This window comes from Neoarius graeffei, chromosome 17, assembly GCF_027579695.1.
Source record: "Neoarius graeffei isolate fNeoGra1 chromosome 17, fNeoGra1.pri, whole genome shotgun sequence".
Taxonomy (NCBI): Eukaryota; Metazoa; Chordata; class Actinopteri; order Siluriformes; family Ariidae; genus Neoarius; species Neoarius graeffei.
This window is the reverse complement of record NC_083585.1, coordinates 25,644,485-25,665,412: the sequence shown is the minus strand read 5'-3', so window position 1 is coordinate 25,665,412 and position 20,928 is coordinate 25,644,485. Positions and strand designations below refer to the sequence as shown.

General features: G+C 40.2%; 1 protein-coding gene across 4 annotated transcripts; it reads right to left on the bottom strand.

The window, feature by feature from the left end:
* Positions 1 to 222: 222 nt before the first annotated feature.
* tbcela (tubulin folding cofactor E-like a) lies at positions 223 to 19,237 on the bottom strand. 4 transcript variants are annotated; one of them, XM_060943883.1, is made up of 10 exons: positions 19,179 to 19,227; positions 13,923 to 13,987; positions 12,073 to 12,217; positions 11,669 to 11,835; positions 11,406 to 11,545; positions 11,087 to 11,268; positions 9,805 to 10,061; positions 6,888 to 7,014; positions 6,683 to 6,799; positions 223 to 1,098 (listed from the first exon to the last, which is right to left on the bottom strand). In XM_060943883.1, the coding sequence occupies exons 4-10, from the start codon at positions 11,805 to 11,807 to the stop codon at positions 774 to 776; spliced, it is 1,287 nt and encodes a 428-aa protein (XP_060799866.1). In that variant the 5' UTR covers positions 11,808 to 11,835; positions 12,073 to 12,217; positions 13,923 to 13,987; positions 19,179 to 19,227; the 3' UTR covers positions 223 to 773. The 4 variants fall into 4 exon arrangements, with proteins under 4 accessions (XP_060799866.1, XP_060799867.1, XP_060799869.1 ...); XM_060943884.1 differs by having other exon boundaries at positions 19,173 to 19,205; XM_060943886.1 differs by lacking the exon at positions 13,923 to 13,987 and having other exon boundaries at positions 19,179 to 19,237.
* Positions 19,238 to 20,928: the final 1,691 nt, after the last annotated feature.

Sequence of the window (20,928 nt, the reverse complement as noted above, 5' to 3'; positions counted from 1 at the left end):
CATACAGAGGCAAAATTACACCACTGTCTAAATACTTATGGACCTGACGTATAAAAGTCACAGAATAGTTGCTTAGACTGGACACTGATATTGAGGATTAAGTATCATCTGGACAGATAACACCAGGGTAGACACTAACTTGCAATGTATTCATGCATGAACCAAACATTCATTCATTCATTCATAAATAAAAAAAATTTTGGAGGGGGGGGGGGGGGGGGGGGAGATCCCTTCTCTTTCGGATATCCCTCCTTATTATACTGTCAGATTACTAATTACTGTTAAACGTTGTGGCCTGAGATTTTGAGTACACCTATACCTTCTACAAACCCAACAGTTTGCCTTCAGGACAATCACAGGTTGTGATGCCTTTTCTCCCTCCTGCAGCAAACTACAATATAACTGGTGGCAGATGATTGTCAAGTTTCAAAGGATGCACTTTTTGAACTGGCAAAGCTCTTTTGTGCTTCCCTTTTAAAGAAACTAACAGTTAACAGCAAACCTCATTCATGGTAAAAGGCAATATAAATGAAGAAAGCCATATGTATGGCATGGCAACAAGCGCAGTGGCGCACACACTGAACAGCCATGTGAGCTGCAAGATGCCCTTTTAAACACAATGTAATGTCTGTGAAATCCAAGGCAGTCTGAAAAGCCTCGATTTAAAAAAAAAAAAAAAAATCTGGTATCATGTCTCACACACATTGTGGAGTCTATGTTAGTATGGACATAAATTATTCCAGCACAGTTGTCTTGGTCCTTGTGCCAATCAGTCATTTGGTCTTGGGCACCACCAGGATCTCATCTCCATCCCGAATGCTATAGGAATGCAAGGCCCTTGTGCTGTACTTCATCTCTTCAGGCCCAAAGGCCGAGTGCATGTCCTTGTCAATGTAGTAGAGACGCATGTTACTGGCGGAGAGTCGCACCACTGTTTTCAGCTGCTTTTTCAGCTCAGCCACGGTCTGGTCCAGCCTGATGTTCACCTGCTCTACCCGATCCTCACAGTGCACTTCCACTTTAGCGTGGCAGCGTGGTCGCAGGTCGATCTCAGCCAGTGGTGCCAACTTCCCATACCTGGTCACTAAATAGTGGTATCTGTCCCAGAAAGTGCACAGAAACGTACCAATTACATTAACTAAACATCTATCACCATAATTTCATATTTCACAAATGTAATCATGTCTATTTCAAAATTATAGACATCATATAAGAAAATATAAAATTTAACACACAGGTTTAGTCAAAATTACATTAACACTAATGGATTATTTTTCTCCTGAATGTGTGGTGCGCCGTGACCGCTGCTGGCGTAATTGGGCCCTACTTTTTTGACACCCCAGCAGTGACGTCAGACGTCTACTTACAGATGGTGCAGCAGTACGCCATTGATGAACTTCCACTCAAGATCCGATTGGTTTCTACCATTTAAGTGTTAACATAATTTTGACTAACCCTGTATATTGATTAATGTGGGGATGTTGTCCAGAATTATTTAAATACGTTGGACCTCATTTATCAAGTTGCATGCAAAAATAATTTAAACTCCAAGAACCCTGGGATCCATGAAAATCACCTACAGTGAGGTCAGAAAATTATTTGTATATCCTACAAAAGCTTTTCAGTTTGTGTGAATTCACTTACAAGGAGACTCAGTAATGCAAACTTCAACTAATAGGCTTCAAATCATATAACTGCCATGAGATACTGCAGTTTCATATATGAATTACACTCCCTGGCCACTTTATTAGGTACATCCATCCACCTGCTGTTTTATGCAGTTCTCTAATCAGCCATCCCTTGGCAGAAGTATAATGCATCAAATCATGCAGACACAAATCAAGAGCTTCAGTTAATGTTCATTTCAAACATCAGAATGGGAAAAATTGTCATCTCAAAGTGTGACTTTCTTTCTCTGTAGCATGGGTGTTGGTTTGAGCCAGATGGACTGGTTTGAGTATTTCAGAAACTGCTGATCTCCTGGGGTTTTCACACACAACAGTCTCTGGAGTTTACACAGAATGGTGCGAAAAACAAAAAACATTGAACGAGTGACAGTTCTGTGGGTGGAAGCTTCTTGTTGATAAGCGAGATCAGTGGAAAATGGCCAGATTGGTTCGAGCTGCCAGGAAGGATATAGCAACTAATATAAATCACTTTTTACAACCGTGGTGAGCAGAAAAGCATCTCAGCATGCAACAGCAGAAGACCACATTGGGTTCTGCTCCTGCAGCCAAGAATAGGAATCTTAGAATCAAGAACAAGTTCCTATTAAAGTGGCTGGTGAGTGTACTCGTGCATCTCAAAAAATTGGAATATTGTGAAAAAGTTCAATATTTTCCATCAGTTATTTAAGAAAGTGAAAATGTTATATATTATAGACTCATTACACAAACTAAAATGTTTCAAGCATTTTTCTATTTAAATTTTAATCAGTATGGCATACAGTACAAAAACATAAAAACCCCATCTCAAAATATTAGAATATTTTATTTCGAGTTTGAGTAAAACAGTATGAACACAGTGCATCTCTTGGTCTAGTTCAGTACACACAGCCACAATCATGGGGAAGACTGCTGACTTGACTGTTGTCCAGAAGATGATCACTGATGCCCTACACAAGGAGGGTAAGCCACAAAAGGTCATTGCTGAAAAGGGTGGCTGGAAAAGGTGCACAAGCAACAGGAATGGCCGCAGTCTTGAGAGGACTGTCAAGAAAAGTTGATTCAAGAACTTGGGAGAGCTTCACAAGGAGTGGACTGAGGCTGGTGTCAGTGTATCAAGACCCATCACGAACAGACATCTTCAAGAAAGGGGATACAACTTTCGCATTCCTAATATCAAGCTACTCCTGAGCCAGAGACAATGTCAGAAGTGTCTTATCTGGGCTAAGGAGAGAAAGAAATGGACTGTTGCTCAGTGGTCCAAAGTCCTCTTTTCAGATGAAAGTACATTTTGCATTTAATTTGGAAAGCACGGTTCTAGAGTCTGGAGGAAGAGTGGAGAGGCACAGAATCCAAGGTGTTTGAAGCCCAGTGTGAAGTTTCCACAGTCTGTGATGATTTGGGGTGCCACGTCATCTGCTGGTGTTGGTCCACTGTATTTTATCAAGTCCAAAGTCAACACAGCCATCTACCAGGAGATTTTAGAGCACTTCATGCTTCCATCTGCTGACGAGCTTTTTGGAGATGCTGATTTCCTTTTCCAGCAGGACTTAGCACCTACCCACAGTGCCAAAACTACTACCAAATGGTTTGCTGATCATGATATTACTGTGTTTGATTGGCCAGCCAACTTGCCTGACCTGAACCCCATAGAGAATCTATGGGGTATTGTCAAGAGGAAGATGAGAAACACTCGACCCAAAAATACAGATACGCTGAAGGCCACTATCAAAGCAACCTGGGTTTCAATAACACTTCAGCAGTGCCACAGACTGATCACCTCCATGCCACACCGCATTGATACAGTAATTCATGGTAAAGGAGCCCCAACCAAGTATTGAGTGTATAAATGAATATACTTTTCAGAAGTTGGACATTTCTGTATTGTAAATCCTTTTTTTGATTGATCTTAGGGAATATTCTAATAATTTGAGATACTGGATTTCTGATTTTCATGAGCTATAAGCCATAATCATCAAAATTAAAACAAAAAAGGCTTTAAATATTTCACTTTACATGTAAAGAATATAGAGTATATGAAAGTTTACCTTTTTGAATTAAATTATGAAAAAAAAGGAACTTTTTCATGGTATTCTAATTTTTTGAGATGCACTAGTATGCTGTCAGGCTGAAATAGCTTAATATAGATATTTAGGATCTGCTTAAAAGCAGAGCCCCTGAGGAGTGTTGAAAATGCAAGCTGACCTGAGAGATGTAACCAGACAACTGTTTGACGTATCAATTTTGATATTGGATGGTAACTATATAGTAATGATGTAAAGTGAAAATGCTAGTTCACTGCTGTCCACCAGGCACCCAGGAGAGTCACACCATAATAAACGTCGTGGTATTGTTTCTGGCGCATAGCATGTGGCATCAATGAAAGGAATAAATATGTATTCGTGACTGCGATGTGTCTCATTACTGGGGTCACTGTCATAATACAACGCAGCAATTTACTGACACGAAATACACGACATTACACAATTCAATGGTTCATATGTGATAATTTTTTTATTCTATTCAGGCTGATTTTGTGCCCTTGTAAATACATGATTACTGTATAGTTACTGTACAATCAAATATCAACTTTGTCATTGCCCGTTTCCGGTTGAGAGTACGTTGTGCGCATTCTGGCTGACACTTCTCTGGAGCTTTTTATTTCATTTTCTCTCCTTTTTTAAATTTTTTCTTTTTAGTATTTGTGTAGTTTGATGTTTGTTTTTGTTTGAGCATTTTCTCCGCCGTTTGTGGTGTAGCTCCGGACCCAGTTTTGGGTGTCGGTTTCCTCCAGGCCTTGGTTCGCTGTGGGTGATGCCTGTGCTTGTAGCTATGGACTGCAGTGAGCTCATTGCTCATTTTAACATCGTGGTTGTCCAGCGCTCTGTGCTTTAGTGCTTGGCATGATGTTCCGAGCGATGTTGCTTGGTGGCGTCGTGGCGGCTGTGCTGGCAGCGTGGGACTTGTTTTCATGCGCCTTTTGATGGGACTGTAGCTGCTACACCACTGGAATGACATCCTGACCTCTATTTGGTGGACCCCCCCCCCCATAATTGTAAATCAACCTTGAGTTTTGAGAAAGGCGCTATACAAGTTGAACTTATTATATTACTATCAAACTTGATATGCCAAATAGTTGTCTGGTTACATCTCTCACGTCAACGTGCATTTTCAATAAAACTCTTCGTATGATTATATCCATCTACCGCCCTTACATAACAGAAACTGTCAATTGTCCAACAAGGTAGTGGACTAATAAAACTGTTTTAACTAGTTTTATATGAAACTGTGGCGGCACGGTGGTGTAGTGGTTAGCGCTGTCGCCTCACAGCAAGAAGGTCCGGGTTCGAGCCCCGTGGCTGGCGAGGGCCTTTCTGTGTGGAGTTTGCATGTTCTCCCCGTGTCCGCGTGGGTTTCCTCCGGGTGCTCTGGTTTCCCCCACAGTCCAAAGACATGCAGGTTAGGTTAACTGGTGACTCTAAATTGACCGTAGGTGTGAATGTGAGTGTGAATGGTTGTCTGTGTCTATGTGTCAGCCCTGTGATGACCTGGCGACTTGTCCAGGGTGTACCCCGCCTTTCGCCCGTAGTCAGCTGGGATAAGCTCCAGCTTGCCTGTGACCCTGTAGAAGGATAAAGTGGCTAGAGATAATGAGATGAGATGAGATATGAAACTGTTGTGAATATTTTCTGTAAAATGTTAGCTAATAATCCCATGTTATTAAAAATAAGTGCTGGATAAAAACCCATCTATCTTCTGTAAATAAAAGATACAAATTTCACTGTCTGGTGGACAAGTGTTTATGAGATATGTTGCCTTGCACTTACGATCGGGTTCAAAATCAGGTCGATGCATTTATCTTAAGTATAGGGCTTTGCTCCACATGAGCTATGCTATTACTTGCAACTGTACAAACACATTTAATGAAAAGTTTGTGAAACTCATCTGTTTAATATTTAATGACCAGAAAGAAAGAAATCTTTCATCACTTAAACCTAGAGACTCAGCACTCATCTTTAACATAAAGGAGGTGGTGAGAGCCCTCAGAAAGACAAAAGAAAAAACAGCGCCTGGCCCAGATAACATTGGCGGTCGTGTTCTGAGGCACTGTGCTGAGCAGCTGGGGGGGTGTGTTCCAGTTTCTGTTCCAGAGCTCCATGGACAGCAGCACAGTCCCCCAGCTGTGGAAACACTCCACAGTCATTCCCATCCCCAAGAAAGGAACCATCAAAGTGCTGAATGACCTCAGGCCTGTGGCTCTCACCCCCCTTGTGATGAAAGCAATGGAAAGGATGGTCAAAAATCACATCATCAAGGTGACAGACACCCAGATGGACCCCCTCCAGTTTGCATATCGCACAGGCAGAGATGCTGATGATGCAAAAATCATCACCACAGACACCATACATAAACACCTGGAATTCCCAAACACTTCAGCCAGACTTCTGTTTGCTGACTTCTCCTCTGCATTTAACACCCTGCAGCCTCACATTCTCGCAGAGCAACTCACCTCTTGTTTTGGACTAAATGACCAGCTAATCCTATGGCTAAGAGACTTTCTCACCAACAGGTCACAGAAAGTGCTGGTCAATAACACCTTCTCAGACCTCCTTCACACCTCCACTGGCTCCCCACAGGGATGCGTCCTCTCACCTCTGCTCTTCATCCTGTACACTGACAACTGCAGGTCCACTCAGCCAAACTGTCACCTGGTTAAATATGCAGATGACACAGTGCTCTTGTCTCTGCTCTCTGGCCCCCTCACAGCACCACAGCTCAGCTCTGCAGGACTTTGTGTTTATGAACTGAAATTACATTTCCCCCATTATGATGCTTAATGAAAACATTAACTGAAGCTCTTCATCTGTATCTGCATGATTTGAATGAATTGTGCTGTGGCCATGTGATTGGCTGATAACTGCATGGATACAGCAGGGATACAGGTGTTCCTATTAAAGGGGCCAGTTAGTCCATGTTACAGTATAACTGAGCCCCTCTCTGTGTTGAAGGCACTGTACCTGTCAGGCAGCTCCTCTTCAGAGTAATCCCGATAGTAACGGATGAAGAACCTCTCCGCATCCTCACGTTCTTCGTCTGTAACAATGCTTCCATTGAGGCAACTCACTGAAGGCAACCTGAGCCAGGAGCACAGACGTACTGAGAGTCCTGCAGGAAATGGCTGAACTTATACAAGTAGCAGAGTAGTGCTAAGGAGACACTTACTGAGCTATCATGAGACTGCGCCTCTCTGTGTTGGTGTAGGTCTGCAGCAGAGGAATGCCCTGCAATCTCACCTCCTCCAGCTTGGGCAGAAAATTTAACTTCTCTATATCTTCCCATTGACTGAGACCTACACACACACAAGCAATTTAAGAGACAGTTGGGTAAAGCTGTATGGGTTAAATTGATTTAACAAAATTTATATTATACAATGCTACGTTTTTAAACATGTATAAAAATGCTGCCAACATTTGATGAAACTTGAAAAAAAAAAAAACACTTGACGTGTACATCACATGATATGTATCATGATATATTCTATGGACACAAGGGTTTTGCTGGGAAATACGCCGCTCGTATTTTTCATATGAGCTACATCTGGGACATGGAGAACCAAACCCGTGACATAAATCTCTGACTCATGACGAAATCGATGAATTGTTTTGATAAATTTGAGTGCTTTTTGTTTGTGAATGCGTCTGTATAATAAAAAGAAAAATCACATGAAGGCTTGAAGATATGATGTTTATCTTCTCATGTTGAAAAACTCACACTTTTCATACAAAATACAGTCTCTTCTCTAAGGTTAGTGGTGGTGGGGGGGATGAGGATGGTCACCTGCAGGAGCCCTATATCCCCGCAGCTCCTATTACAAAGCATTTGGACCTGAACAAACAGTTAAAGGGAGTCATATTTGAGTTTCTGAAATAAATTGTTCATTTATTTGAGAACAATAATGAGAACACTGCAAAAAATGATATCTTAGCAAGTGAAAATATCTTGAAAATAGCTGAAACGATCTAGCATTTCCTATTAGAAGAATACAAGACACCAATTTTGAGATTATTAAACCTAGTTCTAGATTGCAACCAACTTATTCTAAGATGTCTTATCAAGTAAAAATATCTGTCCATGCAGCAACATAATTTCACTAGTATTAAGTAATTTTCCCCTCAAATTCAGTTTTCAATTTTTTGCAGTGAACAATTTTTACAATAGAATTGCACTCCTGGTTTTTTTTCCCAGACCTTAAAATGTGTGCGCGTATGGTTGGGGGGGAGCTCCCACTGGGGGATAGAGATCTCCTCCCCCAATATAATGGTAAGGGAAACACTGAAATTCATCTCAGGTCTGAGAGACATATCGGAAGATATTTCACTCCAATGATGCCACTCCTAGTGTTTTCCCGCTGACCAGACGTGCATTGTCAAAATGGCGAACTGGTTAACAATTAAATTTCTTTTGATTAACTTGCATATTTTTGTGTGTGGATGTGTCCACATAATATAAAGAAAATTACACAGTGGCACGAAGATATGAAGTTTATCTTTTAGTGTTGAAAATATGTCCACCACCCAAAGATAAACTTCATATCTTCGCATAGCCGTGTAATATCCTATATATAAGCTTGCTAACATACTGCCATCAGAACAGTAGTGCGGCATTAAAAGAGAGAAATTCAGTGATAAATTGTGTTCTCTCTATGATTGTGACACTAAGAGACAAAATCCCAGCAATAGCACAGTCATGCTTTCTGGTAAGGAGAGAGAGCATTACTCTCTCCTGTCAAAGTGACAATAATGACACAATCTTGGGTGATATCCTCTGAGAATGATTAGCTGCTCTGTGAAGTAACATGAGCAGCAGTTCCAGAGGTTAATGCAGATGTTGACTTCATGTGTCTCAGAGGAAGTTCATCTGAACCCTCATCCTCCTCAGTTACTAGGTGTCATGTAAAGGTGGAATGAGTGGGTAGAAATTGGTAAATGACCAAACTAATATCTAACCACTTTTTTCCAATCAGAGTTTGAATTTGTTATACAAGTACTCAGCTCTCAGGAAACTGTATTCTGGCACAATATATGATATTGCACAGTGGTGTGAAGATATGAAGTTTATCTTCAAGTGGCGAATATATTCATGAGTGAGCGACGCGACAGTGAAAACATTTTTCAACACGAGAAGATAAAATTCATATCTTTGCACCACCGTGTAATGTTCTTTACATTATGTAGACAGTCACAAAAAATATATACAAGTTCAATCAAAAGAATTTTAATTTTGAACCAGTTTGCCATTTTGACAACACACGTCCAGTCAATGGGAAAACACTACAAGTGACATCATCGGAGTGAAAAATCAGGAATTATTATACAGACAGGACACTTTTTCGATGGAATAAAAACATGGTGTTCTATTCCCTTCTAGTGGGTTTCATTCATTTGGTTTGATAGCATGCAATATCGCACACATTTTACGTCGGAGATGTAAAACTTTCACGCTAGTGAGCGACTGTGACGATTTGTACACAAACATGGCCAGGTTTGCTTTGTTAAATACGGAAGATTTTGAGAGAATTTTGAAAGAAAGACGTGTTAAACACCCGAAAGGAATGTGTATGTATGTACATGGTATATCAGATGTATTCCATTCAGCTACTCGTTCAATATCATGCTAGCTGAATGGAATATATCTGATATACCATGAAAAAAAAAGCCAGCCAATATTATTCAAATATGTCACTCAGATCCGCGATGCATTTCATATGAAAAATACGAGTTTTTCAACACGAGAAGATAAACGTCAAATCTTCAAGCCAACGTGCGATTTTCTTTTTATTATATAGACACATTCACAAACAAAAAGTACCCAAATTTATCAAAACAATTCATTGATATCCTCACGAGTGACATATGGAGATTTATGTCACGGATTTGAATCTCCATGTCCTGGATGTAGCCCGTATGAAAAATACAAGTGGTATATTTCCCAATAAAAGACTTGTGTCCGTATATCATTATATTAATATCATGTCATCGTATTTCCCAGGCCTATGGAATGCAGTGATGAGTTAAAGCTGAAAGCTCTAACGTCACAGAAAGATCAGGCCTACATGATACATTTTTATCAGAATCTATACCCGAGTTGTGCAGATTGATGCTACGCAAGTTAGGAAAGAGTCGGCGAAGATTGTCCTCAGAGTCAAGAATGTTGTTCAGGTTGTTGTTAGCCAAGACGAGCGTGTCGAGAGAGGGGAACATGGTGCCGAACTTGCGCACCTCGTTCCAGTCCTGCAGATTGTTGTCTGTAATGTGCAGCAGTCGCAGTGAAGGACATGGAGTGGCAGATACCATCACAGTGCTGTACTCATTAAGGCACAGGAACAGCTCCTCCAATCTAGAGGACACACATGGATGCAGGTGAGTTCATTTTTGAGTGTCAGCTAAAAAATCCCCCCCCCCCAAAAAAAAAAAAACCCACTGAGTAACTACTTGCATGAATAATATAGTCATCATAAAAGGATAGAGAATGATTTCAGGTTTGTTGTTAAAGGGCGATGACCTTCAGCAGCAAATCAATATTTCCAAATGTATTTCAGAGCAGGATGGAAAACACAGTCACAGTAATATACGTTGCAAAAACCTGATCGGTTTCCTGGTCTTGCAGAACACTGGTACGGTGTCAGTATCAGACACATATTCTGTACAGAAATTTTTAAATCTAAAAGATAATAAACAGCCGGCAACATTTTTATAGCTGAATTTTTTTTTACATTTGATCATTTGGCTGACGCTTTCATCAAAAGCAGTTAAGATACTAAAATGGAGCAGCTGAGAGTCATATTGCAGTGATCCAGTAGATCCGGAGGTCATGACAAGGTAATATCAATTTTGTTAACCAATCATGTGATCTTGCAGTATTCCATGTGGGTGAACCTGAAGTGTGTTTCCTTTTAATGCTCTGTATACACCATTCGGATCATCAGCTCAACTGTTCATCTGTCATTGAGAGCACTGGTTTAAACAGACCCCCTACCGTGACATCCACCTCCTCCTCATGGTCATATCACCTGGATACCATTTTGTATATGTGTGCACACATGCTGATACCTTTCAACAGTCATAGCATGACCATATATATATATATATATATATATATATAAAGTGAACCCATGATAAACATTATTTACCGTATATATAAAAGTCTATAAAACTATAACACTGCTCTCAGGATGTGTGGTTTTAACTGAGACGAAGTTTATCAGTAAACTTTTAAAAGTTTGACTTTGTCCCTAAAGGAACTCCGGGAAACAGTATAAGGACAGTCCAGAGGGCAGAACAAGATCCTTGTTACTGAGATTCATTATGCTCAAGATTGGATCATAGAAATTCAACGTATTTAGAGTTCTGTGGTGCTCTTACTCAGGCATCTCGCGTGTGAAAGCGTGAACAACGTCCCAAGAAATCTGAGTGTTGTTTAGGACGAGGCGGCGCACTCTAGATAAAGCTTCAGCGCAGTCCAACTCCAGCGCTGCGTCACTCAGCGGATTTGAGCTAAGGTTCAGGAAGTCCAGGTTTGGAATGTTCATAACAATCTTACTGATCTGAACAGAGGCAAATGACAGCATTAGCATTTGATATTGTAAGACAAATTGTACTGGTAATGTGTGGCAACGAGTTGGTAGATTTCTTACTGCCATACAGTTATGGCCAGGACAAATAAACAAAACAGCTATGGTACCTCATGCCAGTCTTGGAGTTTGTTATGAGATAAATCCAGTTCAACCACATGAGCACAAAAAGCTGCGATCTCTCCTTCATCCCCTGCATGGCTAATTCCACAACCATTCAGGACCAGAATACTGGGCAGATTCAGTCGGTCTGGTAGGGTAATAAAATATACAACCTCCTGATTCACATATTGCTCGACTTTATACTGATAAGCGCTGACTGAGCTCATATAACAATTCTGACTGGCTTTCACGGTGTCTGACTTGGTCATACCTTTCATAGGAGACCCCTGATGGCCAGACGGTACAACCACCCCCATGCCAGGCCCCCGGCGGTAAGGGAAGTTCTCAGGGCTGTATTTCTCACTGATCACCTGCATGAACGTACGGCCTTCCCCCTCAGGTGCCTCCATGGCCCTGTCCCACACACCCTGCCAACTGCTGCGATGAAAAACCACAACACAATTAAAATAAACTTAAAACAGATTCTCTTCATACTTACTCACTGCTTCAAACAGAATCAAATTAATGATACACAGCTCAGTGAGCCTGTTTCTTAGTCATAGGTTCTTTTCATAAAACCAGTCTCAGGAAATACTGGCTGTATCTCATGTGCGTTGATATCCATCTACGGTTCTTAACACACCTAAACTGACAGCACTTACGAAACAATCTTACCTGTCGTTGTAATGTGCAGTTCTACAAATCTGTAACAACCCAAAGCGGCTGGCCTCTCATGAAGGGTCTTCTGAAAAGCCACTCTGCTCAGTGTAGTTTAAAGGTGCGATTAGATATACCGTAAGGGGACAGACTGGAGAAACTCCTGAAAGACAATCATGGGATCAGTCTTCCTGAAACAAATGCTAACTTTATTTGTGAATACGATATGTGCAAATAAGAAACGCACAAATTTCTATTCAGGAAAACCACTAGTTGGCTCAGCCTTTAGCTGACGCCTATAGAGACGCCTGTCTGTATGTGTGTGTTTAACAGAGTTCGAGTGTGTTTAAGAATGTAACTGGCGTGCCAGCCTCAGGTAGCAATTCCACAGTCACAGTGTGGCGCCACTGCGTACTGATTATGTAAGTCACACGTAGGGCTGCACAATATATCGAAATCGCGATATCATAGTTTGCGATACACATACCGCAAAAATTACTTAAATTTCGATAAAAGGCACATTTTTCTGTGCCGTCCAATCACATTTGAATGTCAACAAGCGCTGCGGGATAACTCCGCCCCCTATTGCAAAACAAGTAAAAGCCTCGTGGTGATGGCGGAAGGCGGGAGCAAGTGTGGTGAGACAAACTTGTGTGAGGAGGAACTGGTTTCCAAAAAAAAACCAAAAAAAAAACGCACGTCTGCTATTTGGAAGTACTTTGGATTCAGGAGGGGTGACGTACTGCAAACTCGGGTACTTTGCAAGACATGTACCTGTAAAACAGTGGTGGGGCGGCTCACTGGGACAAACACTGCTGTACAGAAGCATAAAAACATAAAACCGTGCTCTCTCTCACTCTCTCTCTCACACACACTACCTCTCACTCTCACACACACTACCGCTCTCACTCTCTCTCTCTCTCTCTCACACACACACTACCGCTCGCTCACTCACACTACCGCTCTCTCTCTCACACACACACACACACACACCACTGCTCTCTCACCCGCATGTGTTATTAACAGATTGTGTTTGAGTTTATGGTGAATCTGTGTCGCTCACCTTCATCTCCCGGGAGCCGCTGAAATTGCCATTTTGAATGCTTTATGTTAATGTAATGTAGTTTTCAGTTTTTTGTTTACTTCAACTTAAGACATTTTCTGCTGTGCTCACAAAAATTAAGAGATTTAAAGATGATTGATGGACACCATTGCAGGTGTAGCCATGTTTTTCCAATAAAAAATAATGTTGGAATGGAAGTGATGCATTGGGTGTTTTTTTTAAATGCTAGATACAGGGCAGAACGGCGAGTAGAGGTAAGAAAAACATATTTAATTATCGTGATACATATCGATATCGAGATATTCAGTCATGTTATCGAATATCGCATATTTTTCTGATATCGTGCAGCCCTAGTCACACGTTACATAACCTCAGTTTGCGATGTAATCCTCCATGGCTGAGCGATCTAGAGCGCTGTCCAGGAAAGGAACAGATTTTGCAACGTCGGTTCGAATCCTGGCGTTGATGTGTTTCTGAGCGGGCTATTTTTTCTATTTATGTACCCCACTCGGACAAAGGCTGAGCTCAGACCTGCTCAGCTCTCTAGTTTTCAGAACTACAGTCACAAGAAAAAGAAAGTACACCCTCTTTCAAGTCTATGTTTTTATTTATCAGGGCCTAAAGCCATGTTGTGAAGAAGAGTGTGCCAAAATACACTGTATTTTTTATGTTGAGAACATTTCCATGTCGATTGGTACCAACCCACTTTTTCCATTTTTGACTGAATAGTGAGTGTTGATACCTGTGTTTCAACGACATTTACATTTATTTCGTTTTACTGATACTTTTATCCAACGTGACTTACAAGTGAGACAACTCAGCAGTTGATGTGTGACCTGACGCCTTATCCACTGTGCCACCAGTCAGTTGCTAAATAACGCAAAACAACAAAAGTAATTACGGTATGTTTTAACAACACACACTGTATCTATGCTCAGTGAAAAAGGAAAAAAAATTGTTGTGTCAGTTACCAATATACAATCACAGCACAAAGTACTGTGGATGAGACTTGAAAATACTTGTTTAGGTCAGTATTCCCCCCCATACATCTCTTCTGTCTCAATTAATTTAGTTCATCTCTCCTAATCAGTAAATACGTGAAGGTCAAGTTAAAATATTGTTAATGGTTAGATTATAATACATTGAATATGGTGAAAGAACGCAAGAAAGAAAAACGAGTTACATCGGTTTACAGTAGAAAAAAAAAAAACCTTCCATAAGCATGAGATGGAATGAAAATAGAAGATATGACAATCAGCAAGGATAGTGGTGCATCCTCACAGCACCAGGGTTCCAGGGGTTCTCCCCGTGTCCATGTGGGTTTCCTTGGGGTTCTGTTGTTTCCTTTAACTACTCAAAAACAAACTAGTAGGTTGGCATAGGTGCAAACGAGTATGGCCCGGTTCACACCTGGCATCAACATGTGTCCTGGCTGATCAGGTCTCAGGTTATACAGGTGTGAATGGGGTCCAATGTGTCCACAAGACGCATTATAATTCGATCACTCAGACCACATTTGGAGGTCATCTGAGCTGCATATGGCACCATTCTTTAAGCCGTGTGTACAAGAATATGTCCTGTGCCACAGCGAAGGCCCACCTACTCAAAATCATCCTCTGTGTAAGCAGAAGTATGTACTCATTCACACACCGATGGCGCCATATTAAAGTGCAGTGCAATATTTATCTCTGACAACTTTGTTGGAGGAGGTTATGTTTTTGCCTCCGTTTGTTTGTTTCCAATGTAATTCAAAAAGTAGTGAATGGATTCTGATGAAATTTTGAGGAAAGGTGAGCCATAGGCCAAGGAACAATTCATTAGATTTTGATACAAATCTGAATATGTGGCTTGGTGGAAGTATGCACTCAAACCGAGCACCCTTCTAGCAAGTTTTAGTTTCTTCTTCTAATTGTCGGCAGACAATGCACGGGAAGTGCATTGCTGCCTCCCACGAGTTAAAAACACCACCAACACCACCACATTCGGTCTTTGTAAATGGAAATGACGTACATGTTTATTTCCATATTCAGCGTGGAAGTGAGATCCAATCACAAGTGTTCACTCAAAGACGCATGTGGAGACACACTCGAATGCCAAGTGCGAACTGCCATACTTCAAGCTGTTGTGGTGATTTTTTATATATATATATATATATATATATATATATATATATAAAAACCACACACACAGATGTACATCACAAATACAGTGATTTGTTTTACGCTGACTATATTCTCATTTAAAGCCAATCATGTTGATTTCCATTAAATCGTAAATGAAATATGAAAATGAAATGAAATAAAGCATAGTGCAAACATTAACTCATCCTTGATTGATGTGCAATATTTATTATTTTAACAGTGCAATAATACAAATGCAATACGCATGTATGTAACTTTTTGAATGTATGTTGTGTCGTACATTGTTTCGGTGCATGTTTTATTTTAATGTAGTCCTTGCACTTAAGGATAAGCTTGTAATTTTGTTGTACTCTGTACAATGACAAATTCTGATTCTGAAGATGATTCTATTTAAAAAGAAATGAAAAGCACATTTGTTAAAGCATTATATTTTAAAATAATTTGAATCATGTATAAAATAAGAATAAAGTCTTGATTAAATGATTTTTTTTAGTTAGCTCAGTGTGGCCTTGGAAATATTCGTAGAGCATGACGTGAAAGTGTCATTTAAAAAAAAAAAGATTATCAGTGCCACGCTGGAAATATTGGTGGAGACAATCTTTAAACTTATATGGACCAAAAGAAAATATTGGTGGAAACGAGGTCAAGTATGGTGAGATGTGTGAATCAGTGCTGTAGTCGAGTCACTAAACCTTGAGTCCGAGTCCAGTCTGGAGTCCCCAGAGTTCAAGTCCAAGTCACTAAAAAAATTTCGAGTCGAGTCCGAGAACAAGACTCCAGCTGCGCCATTTGACGGTGGCTGTTGCTGCCTTTATGTGAAAGTGTCTCTGCTACTGTGTTGGACTACCGTTACTGCTCGGCTGCCCCATTTTAGTTAACAGGCTACAGATAAAAAGCTTGTTCATCACTCAGCAAGCCCCGCCCACTATCAACAGGGCAAATCACATGAGAGAGGGTTAACACTAGCTAGTTCATCACTCAGCAAGCCCCGCCCACTATCAACAGAGCAATGAACATAGCGTGTCACTTCCTTCTCTGGGTGGAGTCTTACCAAATGATGATTGAAGTTCGAGGTTGTCCCTGTCGTCTCCTCGATATGGAACACGTAGCAGTGCATTTTTTCCCACTGCACAAGAAGTCTGTATAAGCAAAGCGGACAATCCTAGGGGCTTCTCTCCAGGCATTTTAGCATCATTAATGTTAGTTTGTTCCTGAACATGACGTATGAACAGGTGAATGTGCATTCTCTTGCACAAAATTAGTATAAAAAATGTAGATATAAATATCTTATGCCAAATTATTATGGCATGTTACAAAAAATAAAGAAAAAATCTGAGTCCTCGTCTCCAATTTACGAGTCCGAATGCAGTTAATGCACGAGTCCGAGTCATCAGTGCTCAAGTCCAAGTCAAGTCACAAGTCCTTAAAATTAGGGCACGACTCGGACTCGAGTACTACAAGCCTGGTGTGAACCAGTCAGAATTCATTATAATGGGTAAACTGGATCAAACACTGTGTTAGAACACTATAAAGACGGACACTTTGTACTTTGGTGTCAGATCACTCTGCAGACTGACTTGGCTTTTGTTAATTGATTTCATAAAAGTCCACAGCTTTTCTGCAACCTCTTTGACTCTGAATTACTCTTGCTCGGGGGAGTTTCCACGACACTGCCCAGTTGTGATCTGATCACCCAGGATGCATGTTAATACCAGGTGTGAACAGCTATGTGACCTACGTGCATCGTGCTCTGCATCAGACTGGCATCTCATCCAGAGTGTATTCTCCATCTTACCCCCAATACTCCAAGGATAAGATCTGACAACTCTGATCAGGACAATGAATGAATGTAAACACATATACATATATATACATATATATATATATATATATATATATATATATATATATATATATATATATATACACACACACACACACACTGATTCATATCTCATATTGTAGAAATTTTATTATTGTGATATATTTGTCATATCACTCATCCCTACATTCAAAAGATATCCAGAGCCTAAAACAATATTACAACTAATACTGTCAATTTCCTCTGACACCTTCCACCAGGCGGTCAGGAGGCTCAACTCCCTCCCTGTTCTGCCCCCTGCCACAGATTCTGCTCGCACACCCCCATGCCCCCCCCTTCAGCATCTGACATGTCACCCTCACAGTCCCCCCCCCCCCCCAACACACACACACACACACACACACACACACTCATACTCTCAACGTTCATTAACACACTGAACTCAGGGACTGCACATTTCACTTTACCTCGCTCATTTGCACTATTCCGCACTACCTCACCTTAACAGCTATTAGTTTACTGCTTATTCTGCTTATCTCGTGTTTACCTGCTATACCTCAAGTGCCCTTGAACGTTTATTTGCTTCAATTTATATATGTGTGTGTGTGTGTATATGAGTGTTTAGTTTAGTCCATGTCTAGTTCTTATCTAGAGTGTTTATACTGTGTGTTGTTTATTTCAATTATTCTATTTTTATTTATGAGTATTTAGTTTATGTCCAGTTCTTATCTAGAGTGTTTATACTGTTGTATTGTTTATTTCAATTATTCTATTTTTATTTATGAGTGTTTGTTTAGTCTATGTCCAGTTCTTATCTAGAGTGTTTATACTGTTGTATTGTTTATTTTTATTTATGAGTATTTAGTCTATGTCCAGTTCTTATCTAGAGTGTTTATACTGTTGTATTGTTTATTTCAATTATTCTATTTTTATTTATGAGTGTTTAGTCTATGTCCAGTTCTTATCTAGAGTGTTTATACTGTTCGTGTTGTCTATTTCATCTCATTATCTCTAGCCGCTTTATCCTGTTCTACAGGGTTGCAGGCAAGCTGGAGCCTATCCCAGCTGACTACGGGCGAAAGGCGGGGTACACCCTGGACAAGTCGCCAGGTCATCACAGGGCTGACACATAGACACAGACAACCATTCACATTCACACCTACGGTCAATTTAGAGTCACCAGTTAACCTAACCTGCATGTCTTTGGACTGTGGGGGAAACCGGAGCACCCGGAGGAAACCCACGCGGACACGGGGAGAACATGCAAACTCCGCACAGAAAGGCCCTCGCCGGCCCCGGGGCTCGAACCCAGGACCTTCTTGCTGTGAGGCGACAGCACTAACCACTACACCACCGTACCGCCCTGTTGTTTATTTCAATTATTCTATTTTTATTTATGAGTGTCTGTTTAGTCTATGTCCAGTTCTTATCTAGAGTGTTTATACTGTTTGTATTGTTTATTTCAATTATTATTATTTTTTTATTTACTGCATTGCCTGTTTGCACCGTGGGTCGAGAGGACTGTAATTTCATCTGTGCTGTATGTCAAGCATGTATAGCATATCTGACAATAAAGTTGACTTGACTTTGATTCAGTCTGTAATGTATTTTTAACTGTTTGGCATTTATTTGCTTGTTAAAATAAAAATAAAAATTCATGCACTGTAGGCTAATAGATGAGTTACATACACATGTGGGAAACAGTAGCATGAGCTAGCATGTGTTTTAGGAATGCTATCTTGCCCCACTAGGTGATGGCTAACCAGCTAGTGACTGACAGCTGAGACACATTAGCTTGGCATGCTAATAAGTCTAAAATCAGTAAACATCTGGTTACAAAAACATGGCCAGATGTTGAAAACTGCCCTGCGTGTGTGTGTGTGTGTGTGTGTGTGTGTGTGTAAATAATCCTACAACACAAGTACCAACGCATTTCAAACAAAAAAAAAAACATTTCAGAGCTCAGCTTTTATATAAATAACCCGCACATCACAACACATTTCATCCAGCAGACCAAAAAAACCCACACCATCAACTACAGTCAAAACACATCTTAATTAAGTGGGTCTAATAGTAAAATAAATATATTTACTGTTACCACTGAAACGTTCCGCTTTGCTCTTGTTGTGGATGTTGCAGCCTTTACACTGAGGCACCTGTACAGGAAGTGACGTCACTCCTAGTCATTTAACACCAGTCTACTATGCTAAAACGTCCCTTAGTATAAAATATTTTTTTGTTTTATTATGAAAACCCCGATAATAGCTCACTGGAATGTGTTGTAAACTTTTTCATTTTGCATTCTAATTTTTTTTCTCCATAAACAAAACTGGCAAAAAGTACGACCTTCCTTCTGTGCCTTCAAGTCAGAAATAAACTTGCTCCTCAGTTCTCTTCGCTTGGTGAAAAATAATAATTTAAAAAATGACAGACTTTTATGTCTCCTTCACACAGTATTGAAAGTATGATTGAGCCCTTCCTCTCCTTGTACTATGTAATATTATATAATATATATTGTTATTTATTTTTAACACATATTGTAAAAATGGAAGACCGTATTTAATTTTTTATTAGTTTTTCTCTGTCTTTTTCTTTATGTTGATGTCTGTTTGTCTGTGTCTTGCTGTCTGTGTTCTTATTGTTACTGACAGCATCAATAATAAAATAAATAAATAAATAAAAAATACTATGCTAAAACGGGATGCAAAATATTGTAAAATAACGTTATTTTAAATGAAACAATCTTTCATAGAAAATATCACATTATGAAATCTCGTTTCCACCACCACCACCACCACCACCACCACAATAAAGAGAATTATGACTTTCTGTCACAATAATCATATATATGAGAATGTTTCTCATATCTGTAACGAGTATCTCATAATTATGACTGAAGTTCTTATAATAATGGCTTACTATCTCATAAGAATGAAATATTTAGTCATAATTTTGAGAAAATGTTCTCAATATTATGAATAAGTTAGGGAGAGCCGGGAGACTTTGGACAGTTTGTATTCCCATCAATTAATTTCAACCAATCAGATTTTAGATGACATGAGAAGTTAGATATTGCCCCTAGGAGCAGTGTTTCTCAAACTTTTTCAGACCAAGGATCACCTTATCCATTAAAAAAAATTCACGGACCACCTAACCCACTAAATATCCCAATCACAAAACAATGAGCCTACTTCAACATCCATCCATCCATTATCTGTAGCCGCTTACCCTGTACAGAGTTGCAGGCAAGCTGGAGCCTATCCCAGCTGACTATGGGCGAAAGGCGGGGTACACCCTGGACAAGTCACCAGGTCATCACAGGGTTGACACATAGAGACAAACAACCATTCACACTCACATTACGGTCAATTTAGAGCCACCAATTAACCTAACCTGCATGTCTTTGGACTGTGGGGGAAACTGGAGCACCCAGAGGAAACCCATGCAGACATGGGGAGAACATGCAAACTCCACATAGAAAGGCCCCTGTCGGCCGCTGGGCTCTAACTCAGGACCTTCTTGCTGTGAGGTGACAGTGCTAACCACTACACCACCGTGCCACCACCTACTTCAACAGTATATTACAAATTACACACTAATGACATGACAGTTTTACAAATAGTATCGCCAACTCACTCATTGTTGTCCTTCTCTTAATAGGAAGAACGGTGCTGCTTATTCTGATACATCAGTGAAGCAATGTCTGTCTCCAAACTAGACAGTTTTAATTTCATATTGGGGGCCACATTGATCTGGTTGCGCTGCATCGTTTTTGCAAAGAATCATCATGTCTTTGCACTTTGTCCTTGCTAGTGTCTGATGTTTCTTGTACTTTTCTTTTGACTGAC

Excerpts from the sequence above, each read along its gene's own strand:
- tbcela (XM_060943886.1), bottom strand. The coding sequence starts at position 11,807 with ATGGAGGCACCTGAGGGGGAAGGCCGTACGTTCATGCAGGTGATCAGT. Across the intron at positions 11,546-11,668 it reads TCAGGGGTCTCCTATGAAAG|ACCGACTGAATCTGCCCAGT; the intron begins GTATGACCAAGT and ends TTACCCTACCAG. Across the intron at positions 10,062-11,086 it reads TTCACACGCGAGATGCCTGA|ATTGGAGGAGCTGTTCCTGT; the intron begins GTAAGAGCACCA and ends TGTGTCCTCTAG.